Source organism: Pieris rapae, chromosome 12 (assembly GCF_905147795.1).
Source record: "Pieris rapae chromosome 12, ilPieRapa1.1, whole genome shotgun sequence".
In the NCBI taxonomy this organism is placed as follows: Eukaryota; Metazoa; Arthropoda; class Insecta; order Lepidoptera; family Pieridae; genus Pieris; species Pieris rapae.
In genome coordinates this window covers 4554542-4568725 of record NC_059520.1, presented here as the reverse complement: position 1 = coordinate 4568725, position 14184 = coordinate 4554542, and the positions used below count along the sequence as shown (strand labels likewise).

General features: G+C 31.6%; 1 protein-coding gene across 2 annotated transcripts in view; it reads left to right on the top strand.

The window, feature by feature from the left end:
- The window catches only part of LOC110993761 (gamma-aminobutyric acid type B receptor subunit 1), a 102703-nt gene extending 94256 nt beyond the window's left edge, over positions 1-8447 (top strand). Inside the window, exons 15-16 of one of the 2 annotated variants that reach the window (XM_022260129.2) lie at positions 5185-5260; positions 7512-8447. In XM_022260129.2, coding sequence (XP_022115821.2) covers positions 5185-5260; positions 7512-7534 — 99 coding nt within the window. In that variant the 3' untranslated portion in view covers positions 7535-8447. Of the gene's footprint in view, positions 1-5184; positions 6221-7511 lie in introns of those variants that run through there. The other variant, XM_045630411.1, reaches the window with a different exon arrangement.
- Positions 8448-14184: the final 5737 nt, after the last annotated feature.

Genomic DNA, 14184 nt, shown 5'->3' with positions numbered 1-14184 from the left:
CACTACATATCACTACATAGATTAAAACAAAGTCGCTTTCTCTGTCCCTATGTCCCTTTGATGATGAATGATGAATAGATAGATATTTTTAATAGATTCAAGAGGAAGGTTTATATGTATAATAACGTCCATTAAATAGTGGAGAAGTACTGTTATTTTTGAGGTTTCTAATGTGATGTCGTAAATAATTACATTTTTTCCGCTTACATTGCAAACGCAGGCTAAACCCTACGAGTTTTATCAATATAATGCACTAAGTATTGTACACATTGAAAAGGTCTACAGATTTTCTGTAGTGTATTTAGTATCAGCATTGCACCCGTGCGAAGCCGGGGCGGGTCGCTAGTGTAAATAATTGCGCAAAAACATATGTCTGTTTCTAGTTACAAAAATATGAACATGCCAGATTTTGTGTCCAAGTTACCATCGTAATTTCTTAGAATTCAAGATATTTCTATAGTAGACTATAGTAAAGGTTAAAGATATGCGACTAGCATTAATAACATCAAATTGTATACTTTATTTACAAATGCTTCATACGTTAATGCTTAAGTCCGCAACTAGTTGAATATCTTGTAAATGAAGGTTCTAGAACAGTGAAATTTTTATTGTCTAGTTATTCTGCGTAAAACAAGATCCAAGTGAATTATATTCACTTGGACCGTTTCATACTTGTAATGATAACGAAAGATATCCTCCTCTTAATTGTATTAGTCTACCGATGAAACCTTTGAAATCGCTTGCTTATAGATCTAAAGTCAGAATAAGCTTAGTTTGATTCTAAAGACATAAGATATTATACCAATACTAGCGGACCCGACAGACGTTGTCCTGTCGACACGTCTTTAATTTGAAAATTTCAAACTTTTTTTGAAACTTTTTTAATGAAAAGATTTATTGTAAAACACTGAGTTTTATTTGGATGGATTTTTTATCGTCACAGATTTCAAAATATCGAATATTTAAATTTATGCTTTTTTACTTTATTCATATATTTTTTTATTCATTTATATTCAATTATTTAAATTTTATTTGCATACTATTTTATTTTCCCTTAAATCTCGAAACAGTCATAAATTAATGACGCGGATAGTACACAAATAAATTTTTAGGTTAGGTTAGTTATTAACTAACGCACGTGTAAATTTGATAAAAAAATTAGAAGAAATATACTCACTTCGATTCTGCACTAAATTCGCAAAATGTATAGTGGTAGGGGAGCCCACGATGCTAAATGGGGATTTACTCGAGCGTCGTGGAGACCTATTGGGTTGCAAAGCTTAGATGATAAGAAGAAAAAAATGTTATATGATATATACCTTTTCATCGGTGGGGAAAGCGGCTATAGATGTTTAAATATGTAAAAAAAAACTGTTGCATGGACATACTCGAGCGCGTCAGATATTGATAGCATCAATGTCCTACGTATTTTTAATAATGTATGTTAATCTGATCATTTGCATGATGGGGGTGGTTGTACGTAAGGGTTAAAAATGAAAAAAAAAAATTTAATCGAGCGCGTCAGGTTTTCTAAGAGGGTGTTAAGTGCACCAAAAAAAAAGCTCTCATTCAATAATCTGACGATTTCGAGCTGTCGCAAACTCGCAGCCATTATTATAATGTGCAAAAAAAAATCGCCATTTTGAAATACTCGAGCGCGTCAGATTAAGATATATATGGTTCAGATTTATATTCTAAACGTACTGTCTCATAATCTGACGATTATCTAGAGGGATTTGCCTGATCTGACAAAAAAAATATTAGAAAAACGGTTCACCCTAAAGGCCATCCCTGCAACTCCATTCCTGGGCGCTTAAAATTGTACTTATGAGCTCGCTGAGTTCAAAGAAATAATATTTCTATGCGTTTGAGTTCTCCCAGCTCGAAAGTCTGATAGAAGTTTCATAGAACACTATTTGTGAAATTTTCAAACCCCAATAACTTTTGAATGGATCAAGCAATTTTTCCGCGGTTGACGGTGATCGACGCATTTTTTAAGCTCTAATTATTTAATTTCATCAAAAACGATAATCCGATGAAATGTCGAAGTTATGTGATAGAAACACTTTTTTCGGTTTTTTTTCGTTCACGATATCTCTCGAACGAATCAACCGATTTTGACCAGTTTGGTGGCGATCGACGTCGTTTTTCAAGTTTAAAGATGGATTAGTTTTTTGAAGTTGATGTATAAAGCCGTTTAAAAGTTATTGCAAAAAAACACTTTCAAAAAAACAAATTGTTATTTTTTTAGATTTTTCAAAATTTCTCAAAATCTATCGGTCCCCATCGGTTCAAATTCACATGAAATCTAATTTTGAGGGAAACGCGGAGAAGGAAATGTAGGCATCACGCAGCTGCACGCGTTTATCGCACGAACTTTATCGACGAAATTTTGTTATTTCGGCTTGCGGAAATCGTCAGATTATATATTTTTCAATATTCTTGAATTATTTCATTCAAAATAAAAAAAAATTAACTACGCTCGAGAATGTCAAGATGACGTTTTTTTTTACAACTTTGCTGCCCTCCCCTCTCTTTACGTCACTCTCAAATTGTCAGATTAGTGGAATATACACTTTTTAGGATGTGATTAACTCACACTACCTTAATCTGACGCGCTCGAGAATGTCTGATGATCAATTTTTTTTTACTAATCTGATCCTGTATCCTTCACGGGCGGCCTTATATATGGGCCTCATATTTGGTGGAGGTACTTAACCGGGTACAAGGTATCCCCCTGTATATTAATCTGCCGCGCTTGAGTAAATCCCGAAATCCCCTCTTGGGCTCCCCTACTATAGTTCTTAGGCACACTTCAAAACTCTTCTCAAAACACTCAGTACCTTTTAATTTAATTTTTGATCCAGCACATGGTCTACAATAACACAATGATAACAATTTTTTTTAATTTGATCGCAGCGCTAACTGTCGGGACAGATTAAAATTAAAATTCGAATATTATTGAAAATTTTACACTGCGATGGTAGCGCCGTCTGTCGGATCCACTATAAAACATTCTAAAATCAACAACTACTAATAAATTAAAAATTAATAAAAAAAAACAGTGTCGCAAAATGTATAGTTTTTTACGCACACCTCAAAACTCTTCTCAAAACACTTAGTACCTTTTAATTAATTAATGTTTGATCCAGCACATGGTCTACAATAACACAATGATAACAAAACTTTTTTTTAATTTGATCGCAGCGCTAACTGTCGGGACAGACTAAAATTAAAATTCGAATATTATTTAAAATTTGACACTGCGATGGTAGCGCGTCTGTCGGATCCAATGTAAAACATTCCAAAATCAACAACTACTAATAAATTAAAAATTAATTAAAAAAACATTGTCCAGCGGACAAAATGATTGATGTTGAAGTTAGAGTTATAGAAGAATTATATGTATAAAGATATCCAGGGACCAATAGCTACAGTCAAATATTAAATGAAAATGTATTATTTACAATATACAAGGCCAACATAAATCCAATTCAATTTCCGGTTCCGTATCAGTTTGGTGATCCCTTCGCGGCTAAATATTATTTAAGTCAGTTACGAGGGAAATAACGTTTTCTCGTTTCATTTTCCTTTACACATTGCAATATTTGACATTGATATTACGTATATTTTAATAAATGAAAAATGAAACTGAAGACTGTTATTAAATGCCTCAACGTCTTAGTGATTTGTATATAAATAAACGTATATTTAAAATTTAATCTTATATAATTTCTTGGTCCAATATGTGGAAGTAAGATTGGGTAAATCTTCAGACATTATTTAATCATTTGAAGTAAAAGTCAAATCATTTATTCCAATTAGACCACCTAAAATTGAACTTTTGAATATTAATATATTGGCACGTAATATTGAAAACTTCCTATTAGACTATTTGGCTCAAACAAAGACTTAGCCTGCTTGTAAAAATAAAAGTAAAAATATTATTCATGGCAAATAAAGGGTTCAATAAGTAGTTCAAATAATTATAATTTTATGTTATATATATCATTGGTCTTAATATATATGTTTTAAATATTAGAGCAATACGTAGATAACACTGAAAATTTCTTGAACTGGCAAGTAAAAACTCTGCTAATTAAACCTTTTTGAATTTCAATTTTAGTAATAAATAATTATCTTTGGTAACCTATTGTAGTATATTTATATAATAATAATGCTCTTGTTACACGTGAAAATGAACCTAACGCGACAAACAATGATTTATTATGACTTTCGTACTTTCTCTTGTATTATCTTCTGTTGTATTATCTGTATTTATTTCCCCGGAGTTGGTATCGACGACACGAAGGTTTTTATATAAGGCCTTTATAAGCAAAAAAATATCACATTTAAAATTTGCGCATAGCTTTTATGAATAATTTTTGAATTTAATTTATATGAATTCAGTTAAATTAGGACGTGTGAAATAAATATGTAAATTATTTTCTATATTATATTGAATTCGCATTCCTATTTCAAACAAAAAACAACCCAGTTTTACATTCGAACCGAGATTACTTCACAAGAAACAATGGTTCACATTTAAAAAGTTTCCACGAATTTTCCACTGAAGTTGAATCAGTTGCCCAGCGTTGCGTATCTTTTCTTTTATTTGAAAATTATTAAGCTATTATTTATGTATGGTAGGATAATACGAGTAGCATCATTCAGAGTCCCAAATTTTTGTTTCATTTGCATACTTTTATAAGTAAAGTGGGTCAAATTTCTCTTCCATGAGATAACTAGTAACCGCAACTTCTATTTTGAGTTTCTAACACAAAAATTCTATAAGTTTGTTAAGTCATGTCAGAATTTCACTAATAATATTATAAGTTTTATTTGATACGATTTCTGTGTGTGTAAACCTTTAATATCCGTTCTACTTTGATAAAAACACTGTTATGTGTTGAATAACGTTTTAATAGTCTACGTTTTCCGTACACATAATATGTCATGTCATAAAAGTAGTTTGTATAGACTTACAAAACAGTTACTTACTATTTCAACAATATAATTAAATAGGATTAGCGCTATAGTTTAACTACGTAATATTACTAAATAGGTTTTTGCTGTTAGGGTTGTATAGTTAATAATATAATCTAAATTAATCTAAATAAAAACCAAATATATTAACCCATACACAAGTGCTATAGTAGTTTTAAAGTAACAATTCACTTACAGAAGGAAGAACGGATCCGAGTTTTAAAACAGAAGTTGGCTGAACGGGAAGCGGCTGCAGCTGATGGCGTAACCCAAGGTACGATTGTAGCCGACTTGGTGACTGCCACCTCAGACTATGGCACCTCCACTAACTACACTCGCTCATCCCGCGCCTCTGTATCCGATCTAGACTTCTCTGAGAGCTATCTGTAACTGGTTCAAGCAGCTTACAGTTTGTGAAATTGTCACACCTTAAAAGGATATTAAAAATAAATCCTCCAATACTATCGTTCCCATTACAAAAGTCTTAAGAACATCATACTTTGGTGTTACACAAAACTATTTCAAAGTTAGTATAAATAGAGTAAATATTATATAAAAATGCAAAAATCTTCGACGAGCCTTATCCCCTTATTCATAAAAAGTAAATTATTATAATTGCACTATTTTAAGTCTTTCGTCACTATCTATCAAATAGTGTTTACACTATCATGAAATAAACAAATGATTACTTCATTACCCTAATACGATGTATAGTCTGTCATTTCCTGTTAATATGTTTTGTATTTCCATTAGAGGGAAATGGAATTAATGATGTATATCGTCTAATTAAAGCTCACCGTGAAAAAAGTCTTCCTACCTACGTCACTCTCACTTTTTTACTCGACACCTTATATTAAGTACAGATTGTAGCAGGTAGGACATAGTTTCGATATAAGTGTAGGCTAATATAACTTGTTACTTGACATCGATATAAGGCCCTATTCTCATTTTTCTACTGCATGACAAATATATACTTTAATTTCCCATTCTAAATAATATTTAAACGGAGATTAGTATTTGCTTCAAATTTAATTTAATTTAGCACATTCCAAAATATTGATTATATTTAACGCTCGTCATTTGTTTTACTTAATTCACAACCTTCGTGTTCTATGTTGGTGTTACTATTTTCTATGTATAAAACTTGAGCCTAAGGTATACTTTTCCCGATAATAACATCCCATACATTTAACAAAACAAGTTACTTTTTACAAATTTTTTTCTTATAAAACGCTAAAAACAACTCTACAATAAATATCTTATCTTATCTGTATAATTATCTTATCTGTGTTCATAAATTAAAAAAAGAAACTTGTCTGTTCCTTTAACTAATAATCCTTCACTTAGAATCTCGTCACAAATTTCTCTTTTTACTCAATTAGATGCATGTCTCATTTATATACGACAAAATTAGTACGACCTACTTAATTATAAAAAAACGAAGAAAACACTTCACAACGACTACACAATATAATCTATTTACAGTGATAATGTTAAGCTAAGCACTTTATAACACTTTACTTGGCACAAATTTAATATTTAGAGGTTAAATTCATTGTATAACAATTAATGTAAAATGTTATGTATTTGTAGATGTATAAATAGGTTAAAAAGTTTAGTTTGTATTCGTTCACTTTTATTTTTAATTCGTGCAGTCAAATCTCGTTATAGCAATAAATTAAAATGTATATATTCTTAATTTAATTAAATACAAATTGGTAAATAATTGGTTATATTTTTTTCAAAATTGATTCAAATAATGAGGAGAAAAAGATCATTAAGCGGCAAAATCTGAATTGATCGTAAGTATTGTTTGTGTTGAGTGTATCCCTGTGTTGTATTGAAATGCATGAACCCTTTAAACGCACTACCCGTATCCATAGTTAGCATTAAATTCACACATAGGAATCCTGTTATAAAAACTTTTACCTTAAAAAAATCTAATATAGAAACAAGTTGGCAACATGGCCATAAAAAGGTTTTATAGGTAGTATATACTGCATTCACCGTTAACTATTTAAACGGATACTTGTAAATACCCTTATGCTTACAACTCTTGATGAACTGGCAACTTTCCAGAAAAAGTATCGCTGAATAGCACTATTATGCAAAGAAAAAATATTTACGATACGTCTAAGAGCACCAAAGGTTGCAATTTCTTTCACAGTTTTATAACCTAATTGTTTTGGTGACAAATCTTTCGAGTTCGAGCACAGGCTGTTCTTCGATCACATATTTTTTTAATACCACTATAATGACACCAACCAGTACTTTTGATCTGATGTTAAAGAATAAATACTTTTTAAAAAAACTGTATTACATACGTGAAGCTTAAATTGTGCTCTCTAACGAGATTTCCTTGCATGAATGTACAATCTTGATATAATCTCGACTTACTGCTTTTAGAAGATCATTTTATATTTCTTTTCTACGCAATTTCTTAGTAGAAAACGAATCGTCGTGCTTATAAAATCTGTAATCTTCACATATAAAGATAATTTAATGTTCTTTTTCTCTCTCAACAGATGTTCAAGACGAACACATCTGAACTCCAACTTCAATAGTTTCGACGTTTTCAAATTGTATAAAATGTCTTTAAAAGTATAACTAATCATAAGGAACAAAGTGTTCTTATACTAATAGACGACTGGGCTTAAGATAATCCAAAATAATAATAGGATAATTACAACTGAAAATGTGCATAATATTCGTAACAGACGTATGCACTAGAGGATAAATGACATCGCAAATACGGGCAAGTTAACAGCGATTATGATAGATATGATCGATGATAACAGCATGGATAAAGAAACCAATTTGGGTAAGCATTTAAAATAATTAATTAGATAATCAACTACCGGTTCTTGCCATATCTATAAAACAACAGTGCGTCAGAGATACGTACAAATATCCAACCTTGTCAGCAATGTAAATGAACCATTACGATATATTGCAACTTAGAAACAAGTTTACAAGAACAGATAATTTTGGCCCAACAATTGCGGGCATTGGTCGCCTAGTGAATACAGGCGTTTGTAAGTGCACATACTAAACTAAACATATTGTTATCTTGTTAATTAACTGGAGATATGACAGAGACAACACTAACGTAGTTTGTGTATAACATGCAGTCATTGTATGCACGAGTAACTAATTAGAAGGGTAGATAATTATGACGCATGACCCGTGGCGTTCGTATTGGTTAAAAAATAACGACTGTTAATTTATGTTTAACACGCTGATACTTATAGAGTCAAAGTATATATATTATAATGCCAGGAAATAAATAGATAAGATAAATTTTGTTGGTTACGAAATCATTTTAAATGACATTTTTTTACAACATATCATATGTTGATTATATGTACCTTACAGAAACATTTATGGTTCAGTGATATCAGATGCCAAAGGAATAACGAAACTAATATTAATAAGAATATTGAATTCCTTTAATAATTAGATAGATTAAGAGTCCCACGGATGAAACTATTTATGTAAAAATAAACTGTTAAAAGCACTGCCAATTACATTATTAGAATTGAGAATTAGCTGTATCAAGTTTAAATTACTTTAACCCTTAGATTAAATAGTATAAAAATAAAATATAGCTGTAAACATGAGTTAAACGACTTATGTTTATCATAATTCAAGTTGAAAAAATGGGCACGCTAAGCAAGTTAAAAAATATCAATAAATCAGCCGTATTGACGCCCATTAAATTATGACTAATTGTAGGATAATATAATTATATCAATGATGCAACTCATGCAGAGATAACTTATAGTAAAAATTTAAGGCCCAATTAGTAACAAAAATTAGGTTAAACGAGTAGGTACGGTTCAATAAAACAGTTGATTGAAAAATTCTATTGTAATATAAAATTGTTAAGTTATTTATAAATATTGTGTTATATTCTACAGCTAAGGAAACATTGTTTGAATTCTCTTATAATACAGAGGTTTAAGCGTCTTAATATGGGTTTTGGGACAGGTACATCAAATTAAAGATATAATCAACTTTGTTTAAATATTATTGTTAACAATGTGTATTTGTATGGTAAGCGCACAGCTAAAACGCAACAAGTATCGTTATATTAAAAATAAAGTTATTTAAAAATGTCTGCAAACGTATTTGTTGAATGTTTAGGTCTTCTTTGGGTCAAATATTCATTTTATTACAGTAGAAGCTAAACGATAAATAGCTAATAAAAACTTATTTACTAAACGAAGAGTTTGAACGATTGTATTTATTGATTCGTGTCCAAGGTTTGACTGCATTGAATATTTCTTATATGTTAAAACTTCAAATTTTATTGTTAAATTATAGAAACCATATAAAAAATCTTTGAAAATTTACACGTTTAATTAAATAGAATTTTATTTATTAATTAGGATCGATTGTTATTGAAATATACGTAGTGTGTTATTAATTTGCAAAATGTCTTGACTCCCGTTGAATTATAGAATAAAAATATTGTAAATATTTCATAATTTTATTTTTGTTGGTTGTAAATTGTTCGACAACACTGTAAATAAAATTCATTAAATGATCTAAATGTATGAAGGTGTTTTATTACCAATTATCCATTTTAAATTCAAATTTCGAATTCGAACGTCAATGGTGACTGAAATAAACTAAACTTAAAACTAAAAACTAAAAAAACCAAGAACATCGCGTCCTTATGTATAAATCACGCGCATCAGTTTTAGATTATACCCGAAAACTTGATGAAATTAATTATGCATCCCACATAAATGACAGGTATTCACTGGCTCACAGCGTTTCATAATATAAAGTTAGTTATATGAAGAGCTTAAATTTAGTTCGAGAATACTGAGAATAGACTGAACCGCAGGATGCCTTTGAGTTTAAAGAGTTAAAATAAGCCTTTATAAACATAAACGTGTTATATTTAATTGTGTCTAAGTACCCAGCGACATCTGAAAAGAAAATACCCTTTTACCTAAATGATACAACCTTACAGTATTTTAGATATGCCATATGATCAGTTGTAACAGTTTAAACTATAAACAAATTATTTTAGTTTTAAATTAACATGGAAATTTTTAATTCATAAAGAGATTGCCGATAAAATCACCTCGATGGAGTTTCTTGCTGTCTGTCTTAGAGGAGCCTCCCATAACAAAGATAACTTACCATAGAATAATAATTGGGAATTTAAAATATGCCTGGCAGTCTACGTTTATTTTTACTCAGCAGTACAAAAAAATTATATACTATTTCTTGCATGTACGATCCTACGTATCGTACGCACGGCATTCCGACTATCTTAATTGACGTCGATCTTATCCTGAATGATGCTGATGTTTTTAACATGTATACATTTTTAGAGGTTGCTAGTAAAATAAACGTTTATGTAAATTTTCTTTAAGCTCCAATTAGAAATAGCTGAATAGAAGTCTAGTAAAATGCCTATAAAAATATCTTTGCTGAAATCGGACAAAGCAACAGTTCTCTAAATTGGTAGACCTTTTGTATTTCGACATGAAAATTACTAATGTTAAGGAAACGAGGGCGCAGGAGGCGCCGTGCATATAAAGTGCTTACCTCGGTCAAATGAAAAACATTTTTAAAACAACGTACTCGAAAGCTAATTAAAAAGTAACGGTCGAACGAGATAAAAAATTAAAACTGAAACGAGGATGTTCTGAGAGTTTCATTACATTTAAAATTCGAATTTCAGTTTTGATACTGCTTGTTGCTGCTGCTATTTGTCTTCGGACTCCGAATATCTTGTAATTGTCATCATTGTTTTGATTACTAGCCGTACCTGGTATACTTGTATGCGTAAAGTAGAAAAGTGTTTAAATGTATTTTTTATAATAAAATAACTAATTAATTACCTGTGTGTGTGTAACAGCAATTTAATCCCCAGGGGTCAAAGAGAATTTGGCATAAGGATATATTAGTAAATGATTTAGTTACATTAGAGATCACGAATATTTTATGAAAATATTACTAGCTGTATAAACACTCAGGCAAAATAGTTTTATTAGGAAAGTTAAAACGCGCGAAACGTATTCCTTCTTTTGTTTTTGTTAGATTTAAGATAATACGAGAACGTAATGTCTGCATTAGAAAGTAAAACCGTAATAAATTAGTGTAATAACATGAATTAGTTTATTTTTTCATAGAAATTATTATAATGGAAGCGTCAGCGGGTGCGACTAAAACCAAGTGACGTATTTTGAATCCCTCGCTCTGCTATGGATTCAAAAAAGTCTTTCGTCTGAAACTTGTATTGAACGAATATTGTTTAAAAATCTTTGTATGTTGTAAGTTTAGATAGTCAAGAATATGTTCTTCTGTATTAAATTAATTTTATTTAAACGAAATCACAATGTAGTAAAAGTCGCCAAACACAAAAAAGCATATTATTTCTTTCCATTTTTTCTCATCGTTTAAAGTAGGGCAAATGGAAAATATATATGGTAGAGATGAGTAGTTTAAGTATCCATTTTGAAGGATCGATACACGATTTAAATAACTTTGCTTGACTAAACAAAAATCCGAATATAGCCGAATATATCTTTGACACTTTGAATTCATTTAATGACGAAAATTAATATAGAACATGATTTTCAAGTAATCCATTACAGAAAAAATCTAATACAATTATTTATTTATTTATTTATTTACACTTCGTTGCTAAAGAAATACAAATAACACAGTATATATAAATTACAAGGGATGCAACGGGCGGCCTTATCGCTAACAAGCGATCTCTTCCAGGCAACCCTAGTAAGAATAGAAATAAATAAAGAAAAATGATGGGTGCAAGAAGTGCAGAAGTTATATAAAAAACAAAATAAATTTATATTAAAATATAGATCCTTAATCTATTAGTAACTATATATATTATAATAACTAACTAAAATTAATCTTACATATTCAAGAAAATAGAGAATTTACAAAACGAACAGGAGATACAAGAATTACACAGGTCACGATTGATCAGGATAGGATAAGGTTAGGAAATATTTGTATAGAAGGGTTTTAAAAGACGATAGGGAGGAAGCCAATCGTATAGACTCAGGCAGCTTATTCCACAGCCTAATGGCGGAAATCCTAAATGAATTGCCTAAGAAGGAAGAGCTGTGGGATGGAATTTCCAATAGACATAGACAATAGACAATTAGTACATTATAAGGAATCGGTTTCGTCTTAGATTCCAAAATCGACAACATGTGTCTGATAAACTGATCATCTACTTGTCTATGATATAAAATAATGATAACAGGTGCAAGATATAGTGCCACTGAATAATTTATATTATTTAAAGGAAGTAACAATTTGTAGAATTATAGTCTTATAGATAACTTTTATAGATAAATAAATACAACTGTTTTTTCCGTATGGGTCAACAATGATAAATATGGATAATGAATGATTATTTTAATATTTATTTGAAGGTTATATTTTCAATTTATAATACTATAATGATCGCTTTTTGATCTCTGCCTTAGTTATTTTGTACTCTTCGATTAGAGTAAGCGACTCTTATTGATGCAAAATGACTTAGTGGTAGGTGCAAGTTTACATAGAAGACCTTATGTACCCGATCAAGAGTGACGCGGACGCTAGTTCTGCGTAGCAACCTATTAATTACAGTAGTGATATTTTTATAGAATTGGGGGTAAACGGGCTAGAGGTCTGATTGTAAGTGATCCGCCGCCCATGGACTTTCTCAAATCCAGAGGGCTCGTAAGTGCATTGCTTTTCAGCCGGCCCGGGCAACAATCCGTGTTACATCTATATATGGTATTTTTGTTAGTGACATGTTTGACAATCTTGCCGCAGATTTTTTCCACCGTTCTGCGCTCAAGTCGGATAGCCCATCTCGGGATACCCTCAAGCCATACTCGAGCTCCTAAAGTTGCTCGTTGGAGTTTTTTTCAGGCCAGTAGATGCTCAGAATACCGCGAAGACAGCAGTTGACGAAGGCTTAAATAAATTTACGTAAATCTTATTAAAATATTAAAAAATCTTTCATTAGCCCCATTTCATAAATTATTCCTTTATTAATGGAAAATTTTACAGCTTAGTACTCTTCAGGAATACAATTATTATAATAGATCATTCTGAGTTCGGCCGACATAGTTCTAACCTCCTTAATAATCATCATAACATCAGTCCCAGGTTGTGTCGCTAGTATATGTAGAACTTATAATGACTTATACAAATTAGTATTGTTCGCCCCTCTTTAGAAATTCGCGGATATAAATTTTGTTGAATATTCATCTCACTACTGCTTCATTCCGACGGAAATCTTATTCCCGTTGTTATATTTTGTAATTCAATTTGCTTTCCTCAGCCTAATGGACATGATTATAATTCATTTATATTTTTTTTTTTTTTTTTTTTTTTTTTTTTAAATAATTTTCACTCTACTCCCCTGCCATAGTGTCCAGGGACTTTATATTTCACTGATATTATTTAACGCGTCGGGAATTACGCCCCGACTACATCGGTAATATTATTATTAACAATATTCATGGGCGAGCCGGGGCGCAATTCCCCGCGAGACCCGCTCTTTCTGTTTTATTTGCCGCCTTTATATATACAACTATTTTTTCACAGAACCGTTCCAGGCACGGTCTGTGCTTTATTAATATGTCCTGTAGGCCGTTACGGTCTACAGTCATCTGTATTTGTTGCTCCAGGTCGTGCCTGGACGATGCGAATATAGGGCAGTGTAGAAGCACATGTTCCACTGTTTGCTCTTCATTACTGCAGGCACATGTTGGGCTTATCCTAATTTTAAATCTGTGCAGGTAATATGCAAAGGCTCCGTGCCCTGTTAGAATTTGCGCCATCTGGGGTGTGAAACGCTTCTCTTTTACCAATTTATACGCAGTTTTAACATTGCCTATAAATAATTTTGTAGTTCCAGCTGTTTCACCCCCCAGGTAGCGCTCATTCCATACCTCCAGAGTCCTTTGCCTTATCTGATGTTTAATATATGACAGGGGGTATGCAGCGTATTCAGGTTCTGACCTTAGTTTTTCCGACGCTTCTTTTGCTAATGTGTCCGCTCTCTCGTTCCCCGGCGTACCAACGTGCGCCTTTATCCAGAAGAGGCTTATATGAGTTCCTGTTCTCCGGCACTCTTCCAGGCTCCGGCGGATCTCGGCTACCTGGGGATCGAGAGATCGTCCACTCACTATAGCATCTAGT